The sequence below is a fragment of the Salvia hispanica genome, chromosome 3, assembly GCF_023119035.1.
Source record: "Salvia hispanica cultivar TCC Black 2014 chromosome 3, UniMelb_Shisp_WGS_1.0, whole genome shotgun sequence".
NCBI classification, from domain to species: domain Eukaryota; kingdom Viridiplantae; phylum Streptophyta; class Magnoliopsida; order Lamiales; family Lamiaceae; genus Salvia; species Salvia hispanica.
Genome location: NC_062967.1, coordinates 32,195,768 through 32,219,847, shown reverse-complemented (window position 1 = coordinate 32,219,847; position 24,080 = coordinate 32,195,768). Strand labels below are relative to the sequence as shown.

Genomic DNA, 24,080 nt, shown 5'->3' with positions numbered 1-24,080 from the left:
TTATTTTTATTGCGGTTAGCATGTGGCTAGCCTATTTGATTAAAATGATGACGTGGCAGAGAGAGAGTGACTAGCCTATGGCTGACCTAAAGCCATTGTGGATGTTTTTTTATAGATATGTAAGACTAATTTATACGAATATTATCACCACATTTGGAAAAATGACAGAACATTTTTGTTGAAAGAATAAAATATCAATTGTAAAAGTTAAAAATGAACTTTATGGTAACTAATGTCCTGATTAGAAATCGCATCTAATAAAAATCAAAACAAAAAAAATAAATCATGGTATAGAGCACACATTATAAAAAGAAAGTTACCATAACTCATGGAAATATCTAGTGGCCAAATTCACGTTTAAATAGATGGAAAGCCCAATAATGTAGGTTCTGTTTTAACTTTTAACGCCGTCGCAATTTGTCTATCCTCCGTTGCTCATTCATTGCATCTTATCATCTTCTACCACCATACGCCGCCACCACGCGCTTTCTCTCTCTATAATTTCCTTCGCAATCTTCACCGGTAAGCCTTTCCAATTCTGATTTAGCACACGGTAGAGGATAGATTGAAGAGATCGCGCGCTGATTGTTTTTTAGGGTTCTGTATCCGTTTTCCGATTTTGTTTGATTCTATTGTCCTTCAGTTTTCTTCTGAGTCGGGAAGTAGAAAGGAGGAATTCGTTTGGTTGTGCGTTGTCTGATTTGCTATTTTCTAGTTCCCGCTGCATCGAATCCTAATTTCGAATTCCGATTGCGGAATCTGAGGAGAGGGAACATTGGATCGATTTGCTTCGTGCAAATTAGGTTTTTGTTTCCTTGCTCAATTTGAAGAAATTTGGATAGATCGGGCCTGGGTGAATCGGGGAAAATTAGTTTACAAACTCAATTTTAGGGGACTTCTGTCAGGTCTAGGTTCTTTTTTTTTTGTGCATTCTAGCGGATTCTTAATCAGAATCATGGCCGCTGGAAGGCACGGGGGTTATAGAGACAATGAATTCAGAGACCGTGAGACAGATTATGGAACAACGAGGAAGGAAATTGGCTCTTTAAATGGAGAATATGAGCGGGGCAGGAAAGGTAGTCGAGATTTTGATAGGGGTCAGATCCGTGGTCGAGACAGTCTCGAGTATCGAGATAGGGTCAGGCGAAGAGGTGTTGGAGAAAGGGAGATGAGGAATGGTGGACATCGCTCTACTTCTAGCAGGAGTGATTCAGGAAGTAGTGGTGGCGGGCCTAGGAGGTGTGGGTATGCAGTTCGCCCTGTGGATCGAGAGCCCGGGGAACTGTCTAGTGATGGATCTGATGGTGCTACTGAGGCTGAAATTCAATGCAATAAAGAAACAGATGTTACAATATTGGATAATCAGAGACAGTTGTCACCTATTCAAAATAAGAAGAGGAAGTTTTCCCCAATTGTTTGGGACAGAGATGATAAGGATGCCACTCGATCAGTCAGAAGCACAAAAGTGTTGGAAAGTAGTAACTTGCCGCCACTACCACCACCTCCTCCTTTGCCTGTTCCCCTTAAGTCTAACTCTATACATGATGATGTGGAACAGACTTCACTGGTTCAAGACAATGGTGTTCATGTTTCTGGGGGCCCACCTTCAGACATTGATTCACTGCCTTACGTGTCAGAATTGCCTGGCATGATAGATTCTTCATTACCCAAAGAAGAAGACAGGGTCAATGACATGATAGCAGAGACAAATGATGAAAATGACTATGTGCCACGGACTATAACATCATCCCGATGGGCAAATGATGCTGAGTCGCCATCTGACGAAGGTGAGATTTCTGATTATGAAGACAGCTGGAAGACGAAGAGGAAGTCTGAATCTGAATCAGCTGAAGCAAAAGTAGGAAGGAAGTCAATTAGTCCTGAGCTTGGAGAATGTTCTGAAGGAACAAAGGTATGGTCATTGGGTTCAGATGAACGTGTAAGGTCTTCCAGTAGAGATAGTTACAATGACACCATTGATAAGAATGGCTACATGGAAGTAGATGATGATCAAAATATTGTTTTTAGTGATGCTAGCCATTCTGGCACCGAATCAGATGATGATGTTGGCTCTCATGGCACACCAGAGCAAGTCCATCCTCCACAGAGGAGCTTCAATATGCTTCATGGTTGCAGAAGTGTTGATGAGTTTGAACGACTGAATAGGATTGATGAAGGAACATATGGGATTGTTTTCAGAGCCAAGGACAAGAAAACTGGAGAAGTTGTGGCTCTGAAGAAGGTCAAGATGGATAGGGAGAGAGAAGGGTTTCCTTTGACTTCTCTTAGAGAAATAAATATTCTTCTCTCTATTCATCACCCATCCATTGTGGATGTTAAAGAAGTTGTTGTAGGGAGCAACCTTGACAGTATATATATGGTCATGGAGTACATGGAACATGACCTCAAAGGATTGATGGAGACAATGAAACAACCTTATAGTCAAAGTGAGGTTAAATGCCTGATGCTTCAGCTTTTAGAGGGGATCAAGTATCTTCATGATAATTGGGTTCTGCACCGTGATCTGAAAACTTCAAATCTTCTTTTGAATAACTGTGGTGATTTGAAGATCTGTGACTTTGGACTGGCCCGTCAATATGGAAGTCCTCTGAAACCATATACTTCCCTGGTCGTGACTTTGTGGTACAGGTGAGTCTTTATGCTTCTACAAGATTCTAGTTCTCTGCTATCTTATATGTAGGTACATTTATTTATGCACAAATTTTCATATACTTATGAGCTTTGTGACTAAAGCAGCTTCTTTACCATTCTGTATAGGAGCTTGCCCTCGCACAATTCTCTTTTACCACAATAACATTGGTGACTTGTGTTCTTGTGCCATTTTTTAAAGTCCTTTATCGCTTTTATATGGTTTGATTACAACTAATTGGTCTGTGGTTGTGAAAGTTGTTTGATAATCTACTCATCTACTTGTGGCTGTCCGCTATGGTATTATTGATGCCAACCAAAAGATTATATTAGTATATCTGATGTTTCAATGAGTTGCATCCACAGTTCTGCTTCGTCCTCACAAAGTAATTAATGATTCATAATGTTATCTTTCAGGGCACCAGAACTTCTATTAGGAGCAAAACAATACTCCACGGCAATTGATATGTGGTCGTTAGGGTGTATTATGGCTGAGCTACTGTCAAAAGAACCTTTGTTCAATGGGAAGTCAGAGGTTGAGCAGCTTGACAAGGTAAATAAATTCTGATGGTTTATCCACCGCTAGGCAGTGTTTCATACAAATCATTGATTATATTCTTTGCAATTGTTCTAATTGGTGGTCATGCCTACAGATATTCAAGATTCTTGGAACTCCCAATGAGACAATATGGCCTGGGCTTTCTGACCTCCCTGGTGCGAAGGTGAACTTCGCCAAGCACAAGTAAGTGTTCGTATCTAATATATTCAATTGTTACAAAAATTGGTCTCAAAATTTATGTTTTCTTCTTCACTTTTTCCCAGGCGTCCAGCTTTGGGTGAATCTGGCTGGCTTTCGTGCTTCTTGGTGACACTGTGTGTCAGTTGACTATAATATTTTGTTGCTTCTGACCAGTTTCTACATATATTTCAGGTACAACCTTTTGCGCAAGAAATTTCCTGCGACATCTTTTACAGGGACACCTGTACTATCTGATGCTGGATTTGACCTTTTGAACAAGCTTCTAACTTATGACCCCGAGAAGGTATCTTCAATCTGTTCATTCATTTTATTTATGTGATCTTCCTCTCCTGCTTCTATTGTCTGAACTGAAAATGGGTACTGTGCAGAGGATAACTGCTGATGCTGCTCTCAACCATGAATGGTTTCGTGAAGTCCCGTTACCTAAGTCTAAGGAATTTATGCCTACTTTTCCTGCTCAACATGCACAAGACAGGTATTTTCTTATCTCTTCTACAATTTCATGGACAATTTTCTGTAAGAATTTCTATTATTGTTGATAGTTTTCAATATGATCAGGCGCATGAGAAGAGTAATGAAGAGTCCAGACCCACTAGAGGAGCTGAAGAGGAAGGAAAAACAAGGGGAACTAGGAACTGGTGGTTTATTTGGCCAATAGCTTCCATTTTATTATTAGTTTGGGTTCTGCCATAGACGGACATGATTGAGGTGAGAGCAAAAAGGGAGTTGCAAACATTGATTGTGAGACTATCACTCGTGCTGTTTTTTATCAGGCACATGATCCAGTAGTGGGGAAACTGTCTGGCCTGTACTTGTCAATCCTATGTTGCAGGCTGGATTTTCTTATTGGGGTTGGCTGACAATTTGGATCCAGCTTTGGTGCTTACCCAAAAAGGTGTGGCATAAGGCGCTTCCCTTGATGAAACTGTTTTTGGTTAATCACTACATGTAACATATTTTGTATTGATCCTTGTGAACAGTTTTCTTGAAATTGATTCTGAATAACAAAGCTATGGTTTATGTCTACACTCTTAGTGTGCTATCCATTTTACTTTTTGTATTGTGTTTGCAAGAGGTGGTGATGTAAAGTGGATGGGAGATTCTTAGCTTTTCATTGCCGAAGAATTTGACCCCAAGTTTACCACTCTGGAGGTAAATATTAGAACCAATTATATGGATGTAATTGAGGATTGGAATTTGGTTTATACACGTGCAATGGTGTTATCCCATCGTGGATCTTGTATGATATTACAACCTGTAGATTAACTGCTCGTTAATGTGTTACATCTGATGCTATGGAGCATGCTTATAACACTAAGAGGAGAAAGAACAGCTCGCACTAACATGCTTCCTCTTTAATATTTTTGCTTATTTGTGTTCTTGATGCTTCTTAGGTCACAGTCCTGTACTAATAAATTGCATGGATTTTTTTTTTCGGAATATGTAATTATTTTGACTACTGAATAGTCTGAAATGGCCATAGCTAACCCTTTCTGCTTAGAGATGCTTGTTTGTTGCAGCAGTCTGAAATCAGGTGCTATAATTGTCTTAGTCTTTTCCTTATTGGTGGTTTTCTATGTTCTTGACTTCTTGCTAGTGGATATTATCAGTTCATGTGCTGGTGGGCACAAGGATTGGAACTATATTTTGAGGTTCAAAATCTATTGTCAGTGGATAAGTTGATTAAGTTTTCCTTGACTAATTATCATGGTTCTTTTGTTTCCGAAGAATTTTGTCTCTGCGTATTACAAGTTTATATTATTCATAATCTTCACATGCATGCCCATTGTACCATCAATATAAGGGATTTGTGTTCCTTCCAAGTTAAATCTATATGATTGTTTACAAATTTTTTATCTTCAAATTTGGACATTTTATCGGTCATTGCTGTAAGGATACCCGGCTGTCTTGCATAACCTATTTTTACACCTAATATTGACGTATCTTTTTCCTTATTTTTGTTCCTTATTCAGAATATTTAACTTATCTTGCCCCACTCTGTAGCACTAATAGTGTGTGACATTTACATTTGACCCTTTATGACATTCATCTGAAATGTGGCTGCAGTATTCAAGCAAGCATGCCCGTGAATTCAGTTACGTAGGTTGGCCCTCTAAAATGTCAAAATTATTTTCTGTCATACGCTTGTACTGAAGCTCTAGAGGTACACAACAACTTTATTATTCTATTAAATTATCTAAGCTACTATTATGCACCTTGGCGGTTCTATGATTTATCCTTACCGACACCAGCAGAAAAAAGTATCCTTCCAGCAATTTAATTTTAAGCAGTCAATTTGCCTGTGACTGATGAGCATAAATACTATTTATTGTTTCTTTTCTCCAGCATAGCTGTTAGTAGGAAAGATCATATGTTTTGCAGCTAGTTCTTATCAGCTTTGATTGTTAACACCATTTTCTTTTTGGTTATGGTTATAGACTCTAATACATTTTTATTCATGTCGATGACTGAATCTGTGATTGAGTTTATTTAGCAGCCGGGTTGGGTTAACTTGGAGGAAGTTGTTTCTGATTACCATTAACCTATTGGATTGTACTTTTCATTAACAGTGGCCATACATGCCTATTGTGGCAGGTATTCTAGTCCTCTCTAAGTTGGGGATGCAGGTATCAAGGTTTTGTGCTTTACAGATAAGCCAGTACTAACTTGTTATCGATTAATCTAGTTCCTGTGTCTGTGTTGTCCGGATAAATTATTATGGATATGCTTTTGCCACTTAACAATGTTGACCATATAGTTACTAAGTTCTTAACCTTTGAACATCTGAATTGTCATCCACCCTAAACACATGATTCATCAGGTAGTAAAATCATATATCACGTAACAAGGTAAATAATGTCTTCTTTCCAATGTTTAGTTGCTCTGAACTGCATAGGAATAGATCACTTTTATGTGCTTGATATACATAGTGCAGAAGGGAACTAATTTTAGAGCTATTGGGTTCCTGCTGAGTTAAATGGATTGCTAATAATCGCAGTATTTATTGTCGACAAGTAAAAAGTTACACAGGCTTATAAACCAAAGGTGAGGCGATGAACTCTTCATCCTGCTTGTCAGTTGGTAACGGAAGTTTGGTCTACTTTTTGATAACTTGACCTTTGTACAGCTATTTGTAGTCATTTCACATTTATGTGACAAAAGTTCACCGGTGGGAGAGACTGAACTTGAAAGAAGTAGCAGATTATGCTGCAAGCTGGGGGACTGTAGTGGCTGTTTTTCGTGACCTTTTACTCCTTTCTCTCGGTGTTGCGTCTCTCTCCCTCTCTCTCTTTTTGTTTCTTCTATACCAATATTGGTTCTCGATGAAACTGGATTCTCTGCTTTTTTATATGATAATTGTTGGAACTTAATTTGTCAATTGATAATACTCAACAACGAGCAATTTGAAATTGATTTCGTCACCACAGATTTCTCCTGTCATATGATTATATGTTCCCTCTGTTTTAGGAAATATCTCTTCCGTCTATTTTTGTCATTTCCACTACAGTTGAATTATATACTTTTATAGAAAAAATACTAAGAATATTTGGATTTTATTTAGTTACAGTATATAATTAGCCGGCCCAACTATGTGAACAATCCAATTGTCACAAGAGAGCATTTCTTGTGCGCAGCACCCAATGTTGTAAGACAGGGTCCCGTACAAATTACTACAATGATTTCTTTAATTAATGTTTTTAACATCATTTTTTTATAATTAAATAAATTGAATATCAATAACGTGTAGAGTACATCATACTCTCGGGCATACCCGATAGTCATGCCATCAAAGACAAGCTAAACAATTACTCCCTCCGTTAGCGAATAGGAGTCCCATTTTTCATTTTAGTACGTGTGCGAATAGGAGTTCCGGTTAACTTTTACCATAAATGGTAATAGGGTCACACATTTCACTAACTCATTCTACTCCTATTTTATTTAAGTGAGACCTCTATTTCACTAATTTTTTTTCCATTCACTTTTCTTAACATTTTTTAAAACCCGTGCTGCCCATAAATGAGACTCTTAATGGCAGACGGGGAAAGTATCAAATACTAATGAAAATTTGGCAGATCTAATAACTAAAATATATCAAAAATTAAATGATGAAAAGGGGCACCAAAGTAAGTCCACTCTAAACCCAGTATGGACAGGCATTGTTTAAAACCCTTGTTTTTTAACATCACGAATATGCCATAGTGACTAACTAACTAATTAATGCATTTATATGGAAAATTTTGACCTTGAGGTCTATCACTTTACATTGATGGGCTATATTTGGTTGGCAGGATTTTATCTGGGAAAATAATCTGATTTCTTAAATTTTAAATTCCTGTGTTGTTTCGGTTTTTAATCAAATTGGAAAAATAATCAGAATCCGAAAACAAGGAAAGTTAGTACAACTTTCCAGGATTCTGAATCTTAGTTTTTCTTAGTTATTCTTTTCTCAGTTTTAGGATTCTTACATATTTAATACAATATAGTATATTATTATTATTATTATTAATAATAATTAGAATGTTTTAAAAATAATTTAAAATTATAAATCATACTACTTAATTTCAGTATAATAAATAACTATGATAAAAATTATCATAGTTATAATTTATTTTATAATAATTCATAATAATAATAAATATTTTATTAAATAATTAAAATATAATTATATAATATAAATCGTATAATAAATACTCCCTCCGTCCACAAAAAATAGAACACATTTGCCATTTTTGGCCGTCACAAAAAATAGAGCACATCCATTTATGGAAAAATTTAACAAATAATAACCCTACACATCATTCCACTAACACTACTTCTCACTCACTTTTTTTTCTTCTATCTTACTTTACCAATTCTACATTAAAACTCGTATCATATACCAATTGCTCTATTTTTTTTGGACGGATGGAGTAATAATAATTATTTTTATAAATTAATAATTAATCAATAAAGTCATAGTGCAATTTTCATTTATGAAATATATTCACTTATAACATCCGTAAATATTATAGTTATAATGTTAATAATTATTATTATAATAAATGAATATAATATTTCAAATTATAATTATATATATTATTGTATACTACGATGGATAATCCATATTTAAACTATCCATTGTAATAATAAAATATAATAATATAATTATTATTATTCGTAATTAATAATTTATTAAGAATTTTATATTATTTTTATAAATAAAAAATAATAATTATATTTTTAGTTTGGTATTTAAATTAAATATAAATTTAAAATCTTGATATTTTTCAAACATAGGAAAATAAAGTTACTAGGAATCATATTCCCGGAAATCATTTTCCTAGGAATCATTTTCCTTTAACTTTACTTTCCCGTCAACTATAAAGGGCCCGATGGATTTTCGTTTGATGAATCGAAACTTGAACCTTTTTACCTTTGAGTATTGTACCTACTCATGGAGTGGGTATAGTGAGTAAAATCATTCCAAATGGAAAAGGATATATGAAAATGCCTAAACAAGTTTGATCAAGTGAGAATAAAGCAAGGAAAAAACAAAAAGTATCAACAGCTGATAAGCTTGAATAACATGAAAATGATTCTTCAATGGGCGTATTAAAATAAAAAAAAACACATGATTCAGAAAGAATAAATTAATAGGAGTACTACCTAACTACTCCTAATATACAAGTACAGTAACCTAATAATGAGATAATTTAAACAATTTTTCATCAAATTTAAATAATCACCAGCAAAAAAGCTTGAAACCAGAATCAATGGCGGCAGCTTCAAACTCAACGATTGATCCAAACAGCGGCTTCTCTCCCCAAACCAAAATCTTCCACAGCCTCCGCCCCTCCATCTCCATCCCCCCTTCCCCTCTCCCGCGCTACATCTTCTCCCTCCTCTCCTCCTCCCCCTCCCCCGCCGCCGCCCTCATCGACGCCGCCACCTCCCGCCGCATCCCCCTTTCGCACCTCCCCCTCCTCGTCGAATCCCTAGCCTCCAATCTCCGTCTCAAATTCAACATCCGCAAAAACGACGTCGCATTCATCCTCTCCACCAACTCAATCCACATTCCCCTCCTCCACCTCTCCCTCCTCTCCCTCGGCGCCATCGTCTCCCCTTCCAACCCCCTCTCCTCCGACTCCGACATCTCCCACCAGATCCGCCTCACCAGACCGTCAATCGCCTTCGCCACCTCCGCCTCCGCCGCTAGGGTTCCGCCGCTGCGCGAGGGGACGGTGCTGCTCGACTCTCCGGAGTTCGAAGCCCTATTTCTCCCCTCCGCCGCGAAATTCGACCCGCCGGAGGTGTTCCCCGACGACACGGCGGCGATTCTCTACTCCTCCGGCACCACGGGGAGGGTGAAGGGGGTCGAATTGACGCATCGCAACCTGATCGCCGTGATCGCCGGCGCGCGCGCGATTCGCGCGCCTAGGGCTTCGCCTCCGGTCACGCTGTGCGTGGTGCCGTTCTTCCACGTGTACGGATTCACGATGTGCCTCAGGGAGGTGGCGCTGGGCGGGAGCCTCGTGGTGGCGGCGGCGGAGAGCCGGCGAGGGAGGAGATTGGATCTGGAGACGGTTTTTGGAGCGGTGGAGGAGTTCGGCGTGACGCATCTGGCGGTGGCGCCGCCGGTGGTGGTGGCGATGGTGAAGAGTGCGGTGGTGGAGAAGTACGAATTGAGGTCGTTAGAGGTGGTGATGAGCGGCGGAGCTCCGGTGGCGAGTGCAGTTATTGAGAGGTTTAAGGCCAAGTTTTCCAATATATCACTCATTCAGGTTCGTAACCATAAATTTTTGCACGTCCGCATGGTGCGAACTGTTTAATGATTATAATTCTGATTAATCTCCCAATTAACTCTTTGATTATATCTTAATTATAACTACTTATTGATAATAAGTGTCCGCAAAAATGTGTGATTACAAAAGGTTCAAGGTGTAATCTACTTCGGATTCATCAATCTTCAATATTACACGATTCTGTTCTATATTTAGAATGTACTCCTACTATAGTACTACAAATTTTGGCGCCATCATATTTTACTGTTAATTTGACGTTACTATAGTCTTATAGTCCTGTCATCTGAGATTTAAAATTACCTTTTGATTTGAGTTTCACTTTTATGGACTACTTTTCTGACCCTCAAAATAGAGATTTTGGGATGACACGAGTTTTAATGCAAAATTTTGTAAAATGAGATAGGGAAAGAAAGAACGAAAAAAAGTTGAAATAGTGCTAGTAAATAGTACTCCTTCCGTCCCATATAAGTTGTCCCACTTTAACCGGGCACGAGTTTTAAGAAATATAATGAAAATTGAATTGAAAAAGTTAGTGGAATGTGAGTCCTACTTTTACATATTAGTTTTATAATAAAATGTGAGTAAGAATGTGTTAGTTGAATATGAAGTCCACTACCAAAACTAGTAAAAAGTGAGATGGGACAGATTATCTGGGACGAAGGGAGTAAAACCTAAGACTATTAATAGTGTAATGTTCAAACACTTTCTGAAAATAGAAGTGAACTAATTTCGTGGGATGGACCAAAATGGCAAGAAGAGTGTAGTTTATAATAAAATACTATAAGTGGTTACTTTGTGTGAGGTTCACTTGCTAAAAATGGGAAAAAAGTAAATGAGACTTTTAATCTCACGTACTAAAAATGCCAAAAATGTGGCACTTTTTTTTTGCGAACAAAAGCAGTAACATATTAATGGTGATTGCAGGCCTATGGGCTTACAGAAACAAGTGCAGGAGTCGCTCGACCATCAGGAGGCTTTGAAAGTGAAGTGAAAGGTTCCAACGGCCGTCTCGTCTCTAACTGCCAGGCCAGAATAATTGATCCTCTCACCGGCGACAGTTTGCCGCCTCTTAGGTCAGGGGAGCTCTGGATAAGAGGCCCCATAGTCATGAAAGGCACCTTCCATATCTCTCTGTCTCTCCTCACTTTATGTAGTTGACGTAAGATTTCTCAGGATCAAGAATCCATTGACTTGCTGCAGGGTATGTGGGCGATAAAGAAGCAACTGCGGCAACGGTTGATTCAGATGGATGGCTGAGAACTGGTGATATTTGCTTTTTCGACGAAAATGGACTCCTGTTCTATGTTGAGAGATTGAAGGATTTGATTAAATACAATGGCTACCAGGTTATATCTGCATCTTAAATTATTCGATTAGTCACATTCATATTTCAAAATTCTTTTGCTCATCATATAATGGCTAATGTAACAAGCAGGTTGCTCCAGCAGAACTGGAAGATCTGCTGCTTTCACATCCAGCCATTGTTGATGCAGCTGTGATCCCGTAAGCAAACGAACACGAACTGATCTTCCTATGTGAAGAGTATTGGCTTCTTTTGTTTCACCAAAATACACTTTGCAGGTATCCTGATGAGGATGCAGGCCAAATACCTGCAGCCTTCGTGGTTAGAGAGCCGGGAAGCACGATAAATGAGTCGTTGATCATGGATTTTGTAGCACAAAAGGTAAGTGAAAACAGTCATCCACACTTTTTACAATAACCATTTGTCGATTTGATTTCTCACTGGAGTGTGTTTTGATTCTAGGTGGCGCCGTATAAAAAAATTAGACGCGTCTTCTTCACAGATACTATACCAAAGAACGCCGCAGGAAAAATCTTGAGAAAGGAATTAGTGAAGCTAGCAACACATGTAGCTTCAAAGTTGTAATATTGGAGACCATTGTCTCGGTTGAAATGCATTCTATTATTGTAACATTCACAACGATGCAATACATTGAGTTCATAATCTATGCACAGAGAGCATTTGATGTTTAAATGATGAGTGAAGGAATAGCAGCCAAGGAATATATATTCCTTGATTGATAAAGCTGAATGCATAACCATGTTTTATCTACTATTCTGATAGATGCAGAAATAGACACTCTCTAACAATGACTACAGGCTTTCCCTAGAGCACAAAGGGTGACCACGAAGTCAGATGGAGATGCTGTTGGGAATACCACGACCAGTAACGCCAGGAGGTGAAGTCGGTAGAAGCAATTCATACGGAGGAACGCCAGCACCAGTTCTGTTTGTCAGTTCTATGTTCTTGTTCCGTAGATTGATGATCCGTTCTACCTCTTCTAACGCCACAGAGAAATTTTCGAAAAACTTTTGAACCAGAGGATCATTAGAGGAAAGCCTATGAATCTGATCCAACTGATGCAGATACTCTTCATCTGGAGAATGTGTTGATAGGCTGTCTTGGACAGCCATAACCTTTGTTGCCTGGAGTTGCGTGGGCAACGAGGTCAAGAATGTGTATTCCGGGTTGTGAAGGAAATTCTCATACTCATGGTCACCTGGTTGAGGGATTAGTTTCCTCATGAGAGTTGGGCGGTTAGGTACGTATCCCCCAAACGGATACTGCCCGAAGTTAATAGCTGCGTGCTGACCAGAAGCAGTCCAAATCATGGTTGTAAGTATGCTTGATAAGTCGTCTTGTGTATTGAGGTTAGGCCACCACGTTTCGTTTCTCTTGTCATGATGCCCCACGTTCTTTATCTCGTCCCACCAGGCCTGAAGCTCCACATCAGATGAGATCGAATTTGGCTCAGAGTAATAGTGCTCGACGTAAGATTCCACCAATTCCTGTATCGCAGCCCATATGAGAAGCGCGTCTGCAGCATATGGATAATCTTCTATAAGAAGTTTGACACCACCAGGCGCGGTGGGATCCTCAACCGCCACCCCCCTGCAGACGAAATGTGCTCTAATCAGGAAAGGTGTCTGAATGAGTTCATGGTTTTGGGAGAAAATTTCTACCTGTGAAGTAAATCCGCAGGTAATGCTTCCCTGTCAAACCGCCACAAGCTCTCATAGGCAGCCGAGCTTATCTCCATGGCGTACTTTCCAGGGCTGAAACAAGCCTCAATGACTCCACCTCCGTTTATCAAACTTTGCCTTGCAAGAGCATTGATTTCCATGGTGTAGCGCATATGCGGGTGCAGTAGTTTGTAGATCGGGTGCATTGCACTTAGCTGCCTATTTGTCGCGATTATATAAGGTTCCGTGCAGGCATGAGTCCTCAACCTGAAAAGGAATTCATTATCTTGTCTTGATATATATGCTGACATGTTATATCAACAAAATGAAGTGCAGTCCTACCAGTGGTTCACGAGCTGGTGAGCGCCCGCGTCATTGGAGCAAACATGAGCTTTCGCCAGCTTCCAGATCCAGCTAGTGGTGGCACCGTGACCATGAGTGTATATTTTCTTGTTCCTCTTAGATGAAGACGTTGGTGGGAGTGATAGCTCGATGACAATTGGCCTGAGGATGCCATCATCGAAAAAGAACACGGTTCTGGAAGCATAAGCTTTTCTATCAGGCAACTCATTCATCTTCTCAATGAACGGTAACAGCAAGTCATGATAGTCAATTATAAACAGCTTCTTCTTTTCTATTGCCTGTGAATGCATCATGAGACATTGTCAGTTTCCTTGTTATGATTTGGTTATGATTAATCCTTTTTGTGACTTACATCTTCAACACTGATTCCGTTGAGCTCTCTGGCGATGATTTCCTTCGTGATTGCAGATTCCGGAGGGCCGTATATTTCAGGATCAAGTTTGCTTAAAATGGGAAGCTCCTGAAATCAAAATGCAGTGAGTCTCCATTTATAGCCATTGACAATATATCCTATCTCAAGTTCTCAACCAACAACGATACCTTTAGTAGCTCGATATTAACAGGATTCACCCCGGCTAAAGTCTGACGGGCGAACTCATTATCCCTTAGCCATGAAAACCTGTCACCTGAGAGAAAAAAGGGTATATCTATCAAGATTAAGCAAACAAATTAAGCAAGCGTGTAGCTGTGGAGACTCGGTGCTTACGCCTAATAATGGCTGGTATTTCGTATTTCAGCAGATTGTCACCAACATTCAACACTTGATCCATCAGATTGGCAAGGAGGTGAGTCTTTTTGGCTCCTTTTGGCAGCAGAATATCATCGTTATACAGATCATCTATGTCGGAGAAGTTTGTGAATGGGATGTCCGAATCAGCCAACGTGGAAACGATCAATGGTATCAGGTTGTGGAGCACAGCCTTCAGCCTTCCAGCTGAAAATGTGCTCTGCTTAACCTCCTCAAACGTCTCATCACGAGGAACATACACCGGATCAGGCTTCTCGATTCGACTCTCTGTATCGGGATCTGATGAAAAGGTCTCAGGCATAAGCTGGAGAGGTCAATGATACTGATAGATATCAAAAACAGGCAAACAACACATACCTGTTAAAGAGGGACGTCTACCAGTCCAACAACGCCTAGGATACGGCCTCTCCTCACCACCCAGAACCGGCCTGGCTAGCTCCTCATCCTTATCAGGACTACCCAAATCATTGTACACAGCATAATCGTATATCCTCTCGTGCAGCTTCCTCACTCCTTTTCCATTGCCACGAACTCTCAACAGCTCCTCGTTCCGGATATTCTTCAGCCCGGGTGGCGTCTCAGATGGAAGGTAAGCCTGTGCCACCATGCCACCACAAAGAGTTACTATAAGTCAAATCTCCTAAACAACAATGACAAGTCAAGCTGCATACCTGATTCTTGAATATGATTCGACTCTCAGGATTGTCGTTTCTCGAATGAATCCATGTATCGGCCGCAAAGAATATAGGCTCTTTGAATCCATGAACCACAATCTCCATCAAGAACACCTCTTTCTCATGGAAATTCGTCACAACAACCGCTCCCGGCTGCCCAAAATCACTCGGCACCACCATGTCAGCTCCATACTCCACCACATAAGGATTGTCTGACAATCTTGGCAACCATCCCCTCACAAAAGTCTCATCACTCTTGCCTAAGAAGACCATTTGTGTTGGAACAAAAAAAGTCAACAGAGCTGCATTTAACAAGAAAAGAAAGAGAGGAGGAATCATCAAGAACTATATATACCAAGATGAGCTTCTTGGCTGATGAGTTGAAGAGAGATCCCTCTCCCAATCCCATTGAGGAAAGAATCCCACTGATCCTCAATCTTCTCAAGCAGCCTCTCCTTCATCTTCTTCCTAATTCTGATCACTGCTCTCACACTCACACCTCCACTTTTTGCAGATGACACATCACTCTCCACAGCCTTCTCTGCTGCCTTTTCCACTCCTGTTTTGCTGTCTCCACTGCTGATGACAGCCCTTATCACCGGCCTCCGTAGCACGGGCAGGGTGGAGGGCTTCCCGGCCAGCCTGAGCTGGTGCGCGGACGCGGGGAAGGGCTCCCTCGGCCGGAGAGTGGTGGGGCTGGCCTGAGCTGTAAGCATCTTTCAAGAATGGTGAAAATGTGAGGAGCATGGTGAGTAATTATATTGCAAACATGGGCATGTTTAATATATTGCCATTTATTGAAGAAAGTAAACTATTGTTTTCATTAGTCATATTTTATTTGTTTGAGTTTGGGAGTCATTTTTTATTTCAATTTGGTGTGATTGTGTGGTTATGGAAAGGTTGCAGCTAGATTAGATACCGACAAACATTAATTACTTGAGAGTACGATGCTAACATTCATATATACAATTGCTTTGATTACTTGGATCAAATTTGAATTTGTAAAATTAGAAATTTCACTAATAAATTTTGAACATGGGTGTATTTATATATATATATATATATATATATATATATATTTTTTTTTTTTTTTTTTTGTAATTTATGATGTGAAGATATAGATACCGTTTTATGATGGAATAGTGCGTATAACAAGAAAGAAAAGATGAGAAAGGGATTTGACAAATACTAATGCTAAATTTTTGGCTCATAAAGTTAATTCAATAAATGGCACCATTTTTATTTAGCAAAATTTTCAACTATATGAAATTCATTTTATTCATATTTCCAACTAAATTTAGGGATGAAATAAGGGGATTAAATATATTTTAATAGCTATGCAAATATCTTTTTTTTTTTAATCTTTAAACCAAGAATATTTATCGTTGGATTAGTTGTCTGGGTCAGTTGTTACAGTTAACCATAGAATTAAGTTTGTTCTTTATATCTAAAGACAGAGATTGAATTCTTAACCATTTAACGCAATATAAATTGTTGAACAAATCTCATGTTACTCGACAATACTGAATGAAAGAAAATATCTCATTCATTTCAACATTTGGTACATAGCGCACTAACGCGATAAAGTCTAATTAGTAGTATGGATAGATGGATTCAACGACTTTTCAAAGCTCACACTAATGCAACATTGCATCACCCCCACAAACTTCTAATAGTATATAAATATAATAATATTTCATAATTTCAAGTTTCACGTGTTACACTAATTAATCACAGGTCGTGACAATTAGAAGATTTTAGGTTTGCTGTAGCTACCTTTCTCCATCTCTTTTATAATATGTTTCCAAAGTATAAATAAATCAAATGACAAGAGTTGAACTTTAACAAATGGTGATATATTAATACTGACACAATATTACAATATCGAAAAATATAGTTATTTATTATCAACATGCATGATCTCACCCAACGGTGTTCAATCAGCTATATTTATTTTAAATCGCATAATGCCAAGATCTGAAGTTGAAGATAACTCTATCGGTTTTAACTAATAAGGTTATCGCAATTTCTAGTTAATCATGAAATAATCGTTGTCTATAGAGTATCAATTTTCGCAGAAAATAAAAATAGATTTGATTTTTTATAGTACTCCCTCCGTCCTCCATTAGGAGTAGCACTTTGACCGGACACGGATTTTAAGAAATGTAAAGAAAAGTTGGTTGAAAAAGTTAGTGGAATGTGAGACCCACTTTTTTATATTGGTTTTATAATAAAATGTGAGTGAAATGAGTTAGTGGAATGTGAGACCTACTTACCATTTATGGTAAAAATGAAGTGCTACTCTTAATTGGGGACGAACTAAAATGGAAATTAGTAACTCTTATTCGGGGACGGAGGGAGTATGAGAAAAGCACTCAAACCAATGATGGCTCTAAAACCCAAAAATAACATTGCCAACACCATATCACAAGAAAATAAATACCAAGAGCAAGAGCAAAAGCAAAATCACAAATCTCTATTTTATTTTATCGATTATTGTTTGGAGCTTATATATGAACTTTGGAAAAAAAAATATATATAATACACTAAAATGAAAGCAATTAGTCGGCCTCAATTGTTTTAAAGCATTTACTATATTGTTGATTATTATAATATAAAGCGCAAATTGCCAAAAAAGTTTAGTCAAATTCTTTCTTGTAATTTTAAAAATAATCCAGAAAAATCATAAAATTTTAATTTTATTCTTAAAAAATTCTGGTCGTCAAACGATTTTATTTTCTTTATAAATTGATAACATTAAAATTCTGGTCGTCGAACAATTTTATTTTCTTTATGAATTGATAACATTGACTAATTCATCGACGATGACGTCCACGCACAATTTTTCCATTAACATATCACCTACCTTTTTCACCATAGGATCATTGAAATAATTCCAAACTTCATAATTTTTATATTTTCTTTTCAAAATCACACAGTAGATCAGAATTGAACAAAACTTTTTATTTTTTTTTAAAATTGCCCTAAATTGACATGTATCCATGGACCACTAAATACAATTTGAACCAAATGAATGCGTGGACTGCAATCATATGGAGTACTTTATATGATAATATGTAGTAGTAAAATTTAGTATCCAAACCATCGTATAATATCAACATGATGAGATTTGATGAATCAAATACCCTATACATGAAATGTACTAGATTTAAAACGAGGATATCAATGTAATATTATTGAAATTTATTATACGGTCTTGCCTATTTATAAATGTATTATTGAGATTAATTATACTGTCTCTTATCATAACTAAATAATCATTGATTATAGTTGGCAAAAATGGGTCCCAAGCTGCTGACAGTTCATTATAATGAAATAGAATAACGTATTTCACGATAAGATTCCACGACTATTAATTATCATTACATTAATTAATTAACTAACACAATGACAAAATATTAGATTTAGTAAATAAATAAATAAATACTATAAGCAATCTTATTGTAGTACTTATTTTTTTTTTATATTACATATACCTTGCTTGTTGGTACGAGCAATATCTCTATGTCTGTTCAATTATTAATACGTGAAATTTTTAAATAAAGCCGGTGATTTATATATCAGAAAAAGGGAGGCAATGAATATTGATTTGAAGATAACAAAATTCATTTTATAAAATAATGAATAGTAGGATATAAGATTTTCTTCTTAGTTATCATTTTCAATAGACTAACAGACCTTCCAAACACATAAAGTTATCATTTTATATTGGTTCATGTGAGGAAAGACAATATATGAAAACGTGCTATTTCTACAACTTAGTTAAAAATAATAAACTTAGGCTTTGATTTGATGTAATTTGTAAAATAATAATGTTTTACTGTTTTAAGTTATCAATATCAAACTAAATATATAAAATCAAATAAATAATGCAAAATTAGTATTAAACGATAGTAGTAGTGCTTACCGTTGATGTGATTTTTTAGATACTGAAATGCATTAAAAAATGATGTGGAAAAAGGCAGTCAAGTTGCACAAAATACATATGAATAGTCTCATAAAAGTGGTTGTATAGTCTACTATTGAAACATAAGTCTAATTAAAACGTTGGCCGCCAATAGTTTTGCATTGACATGAAGGTTAGAGTAAAGAGATACAAATAGGAGTATATCTCAATTTAGCATGATTTTGGCAGTTGAAACTCGAAAGCCAACCATAATATATGATATGTAGATTGTAGAATGTTTCAATAATTGCAATATTCTCCTTCCGTTCCAGTCAAGATAACATATTTTGTAGTCGTCACGAGATTTTAGAAGTTGTTGGTTAGTATATACAGTTGAAGAAAGAAAGAATAGGTGTAAATATGTAAATAATTCAAACTGTAACAATAAGTGATAGGTGTATTTGCAAATGCAGAATGAGTACAGCCAGGCCGCCATAAATATAGTATCGAGAATGAAAAAATAAACGCTTTCTTCACAGTTATACTTTTTTTATTTTGGTCCATTCATAAAAAAAATTGCCCTTTTTTTATTTTTTCTTCCTCTCTCTATCCTATTTATCGACCTTTAACAAAAGGCATGCACAACCTATGCTTAGTGGTTTGCCGAAACCATATAGGCAAAATTCTCAAAAGGAGGCATATTGGACCAGACATCCACCATTAGAGCATCTCCAATGCCGGCTAGCCAATTCGCGTCGCTAGCCGGTCGGCTAGCCAAACTATTGCAGCAGGCCAGCCCGAAATCGGCGAAAAAAGTGGCGTGGCCTAGCCGATCGGGTGGCGCTGGCCGATGCGCTGGCCGCCATTGTGGCGTGCCGATCGGCCAGCGCTATTTTTTAATTTTTTTAAATTTGTTTTTTAATTTTTGAAAAACTATATAAACACGATTTTCTCTATCTCTAAATTTCTGTACAAGAGCAACATCTAGTGATGGACAACAACAACTAGCCCAATATAAAATTAAGACCTAAAATAGAAACATGTCATAGCGTCGACCCCCGTTCGGCTAGCGGCAAACTATAACGGATTCAAGGCATACTAACATTTTTTAATGTATTTTTTTAATAAATTAGTGAGGAGTAGAGTGGCGCGGTGGCTCGGATTTTTTTTTATTATGTAATTTTTTTTATTTTTAGTTAATGTACTTTTTTTTATTTAAATAAAATTAACGAATTTTTCCCGTATATGTGTCGTAAATTTAATTCCGTATTTTGTGTTTTTTTTCTTTATTATGTAATTTCTTTTTTTTAATCTATGTACCTTTTTTTTAATTTAATTAATGAATTTTCCCGTATATGTCTCGTAAATTTAATTCTGTAATTTAATCATAATTTTAATTCCGTAAATGTAGTATTTTTTGAATTATTTTTATTGCGGCTGGCCTAAATCTGATGTGGCAGGTGGATTTTTAGTGTTGCTGACGTGGCAGGGAGAGAGAGTGGCTGGCCTATGGCTGACCTATTTGCATTGGAGATGCTCTTAGGCCCAAATTTTATCACATTATAAACAAAGGAAACACATTAGATGCTCTCGCGTGTTTAAGCATGGCGCGAGAGCCCGACGCGTCTCTTAGAAACACGCAAGAGGCTAAGGTCATCCACATCCCTATATCTTATCCATCTCTTAAACATCTCATCTCTTCATGGGTCTCACTATACTTTTCACCACATCTCTTAACTAAGACAACACTTGCATTCCTCCATCTCTTAACCATCTCATCCCTTAACTATTCATTCAATTTCATTTTTTATTTTTATTTCCAACAAATTCAATTAATAAAAAGAAACTTTATTAAATAAAAGAAATTTACAATTTACTAAAAAAATAAAAAAGACATAATTTAAAATACTAGAAATTAAAAATTGCACACTTAAATTCAAAATCTCAAAACTCAAATCATAAAAAAAAAATGGAGGCAAAGAAGTAGAAGAATGAGTTCTCTAGTGACGATCATCTAGCGGTTGCCAAATTTTGCCCAAATATTCGACGCATTTGCTCAAATGGATCCATGAATGGATTAAATATGGGAGAAGAACAATGTTTTGAGATGAAGAATGTAGAGTGTTTAAGTGAGAATAGAGAGTTTTTTTTATGGTGGATAATTTGTAGGAATGATTTGGTATTTATAGAAGTGATTGGAGGTTTTAAAAAAATTGAAAAAATTAAAAATTTGAAAAAATGGCTATAAACAGCTAGTATAATATTTGAGATTTTTTTTAATTTTTATTTTTATTTTTGAATTTTTTCTGAATTTTAAAAAAAACAATTTTTTTTTTTTTACGGATATAAACGACGTCCACTCGCGAGCCGACGAGTGGGCGTCACGGATGAATGGGAGAGCGCCACGTTGCCATGAGACAGCTCGCGAACCTCCTCTTCCGGAAGAGATAAGAGATGAGATAGAGACGAGATAGGGACGAGACGGAGCTTGCATCGCTGTCTCGATGCCGTCTCGTCTCGGAGAGACGAGATCGAGACAGCGACGAGATGCGCTGCGGATGCCCTAACACGTGTGGAGGACACGTCTTTGCCTCTTTCCTCTGCGTGACAGTTGCTCCGACTCTTCGAGGTTTTCGGCGAAATTCAACTAGAATTTGACTTCTATCGACTCTCATTTCCATTTTAAGTGTTACTATTAGGTAATACTTTCTATGTCTGCAAATAGAAGTCTCAATTCATTATTTCTATAAATGGTAATAGGTCTCACATTCTCATGACTTATTCCATTTACTGATCATTTAATACATATAAGAACTTATATTCACTTTCTTTCTATTCGCGGACGGATGGAATATTTAATATAAATGTAAATAGTGTTCGGTCCTTGTGATTTAAGTTATTTTGTGCAAATAATGTTGATGAGCATTTGAGCAACCAAGTGCTTAAGATTAAATATTTACCACCGGTATGGGATGTGGATGCCCTAGTAATATTCTAAACAATTTTTATGAATACCTTATTTACCAATTTCACATATAAACACATATAACTCACTGCCAACATTATTGTTTTAAACCAAGAAAAGATATATTGTGAGTGGAGAATTTAGTAGGGGAATAAGTTCCACAGTAAAGTAGTGCTCCTGAAAATAGAAAATGAATAATTTTGATGTACAAATAAAAAGAAAAACAAGACTATTGTTTGCATAAGTACATATAGGATTGTGTTAAAATGACAACACCTTTTAATATGACACCATACCACCAATATCAGCCCTAGGATCTAGAAATCAAATGGTTCATAGTCTGCCACATGGCAGGCAAAATTATATTTAAAAAAATTAAAAAGGGCATTTACGGAATTAACAATTCTAGCGCTATTTTCCATCCTTCATTCACGTTCTTTTTCCTTATTTTGTTCCATCAAATCTCATATGATAGATCTTTTTCCTTATTTTGTTCCATCAAATCTCATATGATATTCATCGTGATGATGAAGATAAATATTGAATTCACTCATCCCATTCAATCTCTCTCTAATTAGTCGTTCAATTATTCAATCTCACATCCATTCTTAGTTCCAACGAATTTGGTTCCAGATTTCCTCCAAATCGGTGATAATTTGGGCACGATTTTGCATTTTGCTTCCACCAAATCAATTCGCCTACAATTTGTTCTGCAATTTTTATTCCAATTCAATCAAATTTCTTAAGTTTCTGCAAATTTGAGTGAAACCGGACAATTCTGCATTGCAATTCAAATTGCAAACGATATGACATGCGATTCGATTCTCAGTTTTGATTTGGATGTTTTTCCAGAAGGTGAGCAATTACTTATTGTAGACAACAAATAGTTTTGATTTTGGATAATTATTTCTTAAATTTATTACGAAATTACATGTTGCAAATCATCGGGGTTTAGTTTTTACTTTTATATGAATTTAGTGATTATTTTTTTATCTGAAATTAGTTTTGATTTTGAAACTTAGTTATGTTGACTCTGATGGCGTTTAGAAATTGAGTACTCATCGAATTTATGATGTATTCTGATATGTGATTCTTATGATTTTATGTCAATACTCTGTTTCTGAATCTGGTCTTCTATATGTATTAGATATTGCAGGTTTATGTATTAAATATTGCAGGTTTATGTATTAAATATTGCAGACACCTAATTGTTATTTGCATTCAATTGTATTTGAACTAATTCAAATTTTGTTTTATCGCGTGATCCAGCGTGCCTCGACGATATTCGACCCAAAGGTTCAACAAATGATTTTTGCAAGCCGTTTGGTGTCCATGAGAGAGAATGCTATAAAGTTGAACAACAAACCATTATATAAGTGTAAAATATATGGAGAATTGGGTCACTATGACTCTAGGAACTGTGGCCGACAAATTTACTTCACGAATTTCATATACAATTGTGTGCATAGTTTTGGAGTGTATTGTTAATTGAAATCCATGGATTTCGTGAATTTCATCATGCAAGTTGAGATATGTAATTGAACTCCATGAATTTTGATCTATAATTGATCTCCGTGAATTTAATCTGCTCAAATTTGCAGCAATTTACTTCGTATTCTCCCCTTTGATTTCTATGAATCTCTTCTTGCTCCATGTTATAGATGTTTCATTTTCTATGTGTTCGATGACTATTGTTGAAATTTGGTTCTATCTTTTTTTTTTTGTTAGCACTAGTTCAGTTGTATATTCGATTTGTGTAGAAAGTACATAGTATTTTACTGCCCAAATTCGCTCTGATTCATTTTTGATTCAGTTCTTATGGCCATACTCTGTTTTTACCAGATTGCTACATTATATGGTACATATTGCAGTCCACCATATGGTTAATTGCAGTTTATATATAATCTGCCTAATGGTTAATTGGACTTGTTCAGTTGTGTGTGTCGATTTGTGTCGAAATTACATGGTGTTTTGCTGCCCAAATTCGCTCTAGTTCATTTTTGATTCAGTTCTTATGGTCATACTCTGTTTTTACCAGATTGCTGCATTATATGGTACATATTGCAGTCTACCATATGGTTAATTGCAGTTTATATATGATTTGCCTAATGATCAGTCTTTTCATTTTATCCTGTTGTGGTTTATATTTTGATGTACATGAGATCAAAATATTGATGTTTATTCTTTGACTACATTAAGCATCCAAAAGTTATAGAATTATAGAAGATCAAACAAGTACACAACAAA

General features: G+C 36.7%; 3 protein-coding genes across 17 annotated transcripts; 2 read left to right on the top strand and 1 right to left on the bottom strand.

Annotated features, from left to right (window-relative positions):
* The first annotated feature begins 390 nt into the window (after nucleotides 1-390).
* Nucleotides 391-6,831, top strand: LOC125215211 (cyclin-dependent kinase G-2-like). 15 transcript variants are annotated; one of them, XR_007175230.1, is made up of 10 exons: nucleotides 393-2,649; nucleotides 3,067-3,202; nucleotides 3,303-3,391; nucleotides 3,581-3,692; nucleotides 3,778-3,884; nucleotides 3,968-4,304; nucleotides 4,483-4,561; nucleotides 5,477-5,513; nucleotides 6,005-6,036; nucleotides 6,408-6,831. XR_007175230.1 is itself a non-coding variant. In XM_048116563.1 (6 exons), the coding sequence occupies exons 1-5, from the start codon at nucleotides 956-958 to the stop codon at nucleotides 3,641-3,643; spliced, it is 2,025 nt and encodes a 674-aa protein (XP_047972520.1). In that variant the 5' UTR covers nucleotides 391-955; the 3' UTR covers nucleotides 3,644-3,692; nucleotides 3,778-3,884. The 15 variants fall into 15 exon arrangements, 4 of the variants coding, with proteins under 4 accessions (XP_047972520.1, XP_047972522.1, XP_047972521.1 ...); XR_007175228.1 differs by having other exon boundaries at nucleotides 5,477-5,573; XR_007175229.1 differs by having other exon boundaries at nucleotides 5,477-6,036; nucleotides 6,408-6,454; nucleotides 6,537-6,831.
* Nucleotides 6,832-9,084: 2,253 nt separating this feature from the next.
* Nucleotides 9,085-12,187, top strand: LOC125213344 (4-coumarate--CoA ligase-like 9). Its single transcript, XM_048113834.1, has 6 exons — nucleotides 9,085-10,170; nucleotides 11,116-11,305; nucleotides 11,392-11,537; nucleotides 11,627-11,694; nucleotides 11,773-11,875; nucleotides 11,957-12,187. The coding sequence occupies exons 1-6, from the start codon at nucleotides 9,163-9,165 to the stop codon at nucleotides 12,077-12,079; spliced, it is 1,638 nt and encodes a 545-aa protein (XP_047969791.1). The 5' UTR covers nucleotides 9,085-9,162; the 3' UTR covers nucleotides 12,080-12,187.
* On the bottom strand, nucleotides 12,097-15,724 carry LOC125213343 (lipoxygenase 6, chloroplastic-like). Its single transcript, XM_048113833.1, has 9 exons — nucleotides 15,317-15,724; nucleotides 14,959-15,221; nucleotides 14,645-14,882; nucleotides 14,246-14,566; nucleotides 14,080-14,165; nucleotides 13,892-13,999; nucleotides 13,519-13,817; nucleotides 13,177-13,443; nucleotides 12,097-13,105 (listed from the first exon to the last, which is right to left on the bottom strand). Exons 1-9 carry the CDS (start codon nucleotides 15,675-15,677, stop codon nucleotides 12,346-12,348), a joined length of 2,703 nt encoding a protein of 900 aa, XP_047969790.1. The 5' UTR covers nucleotides 15,678-15,724; the 3' UTR covers nucleotides 12,097-12,345.
* Nucleotides 15,725-24,080: the final 8,356 nt, after the last annotated feature.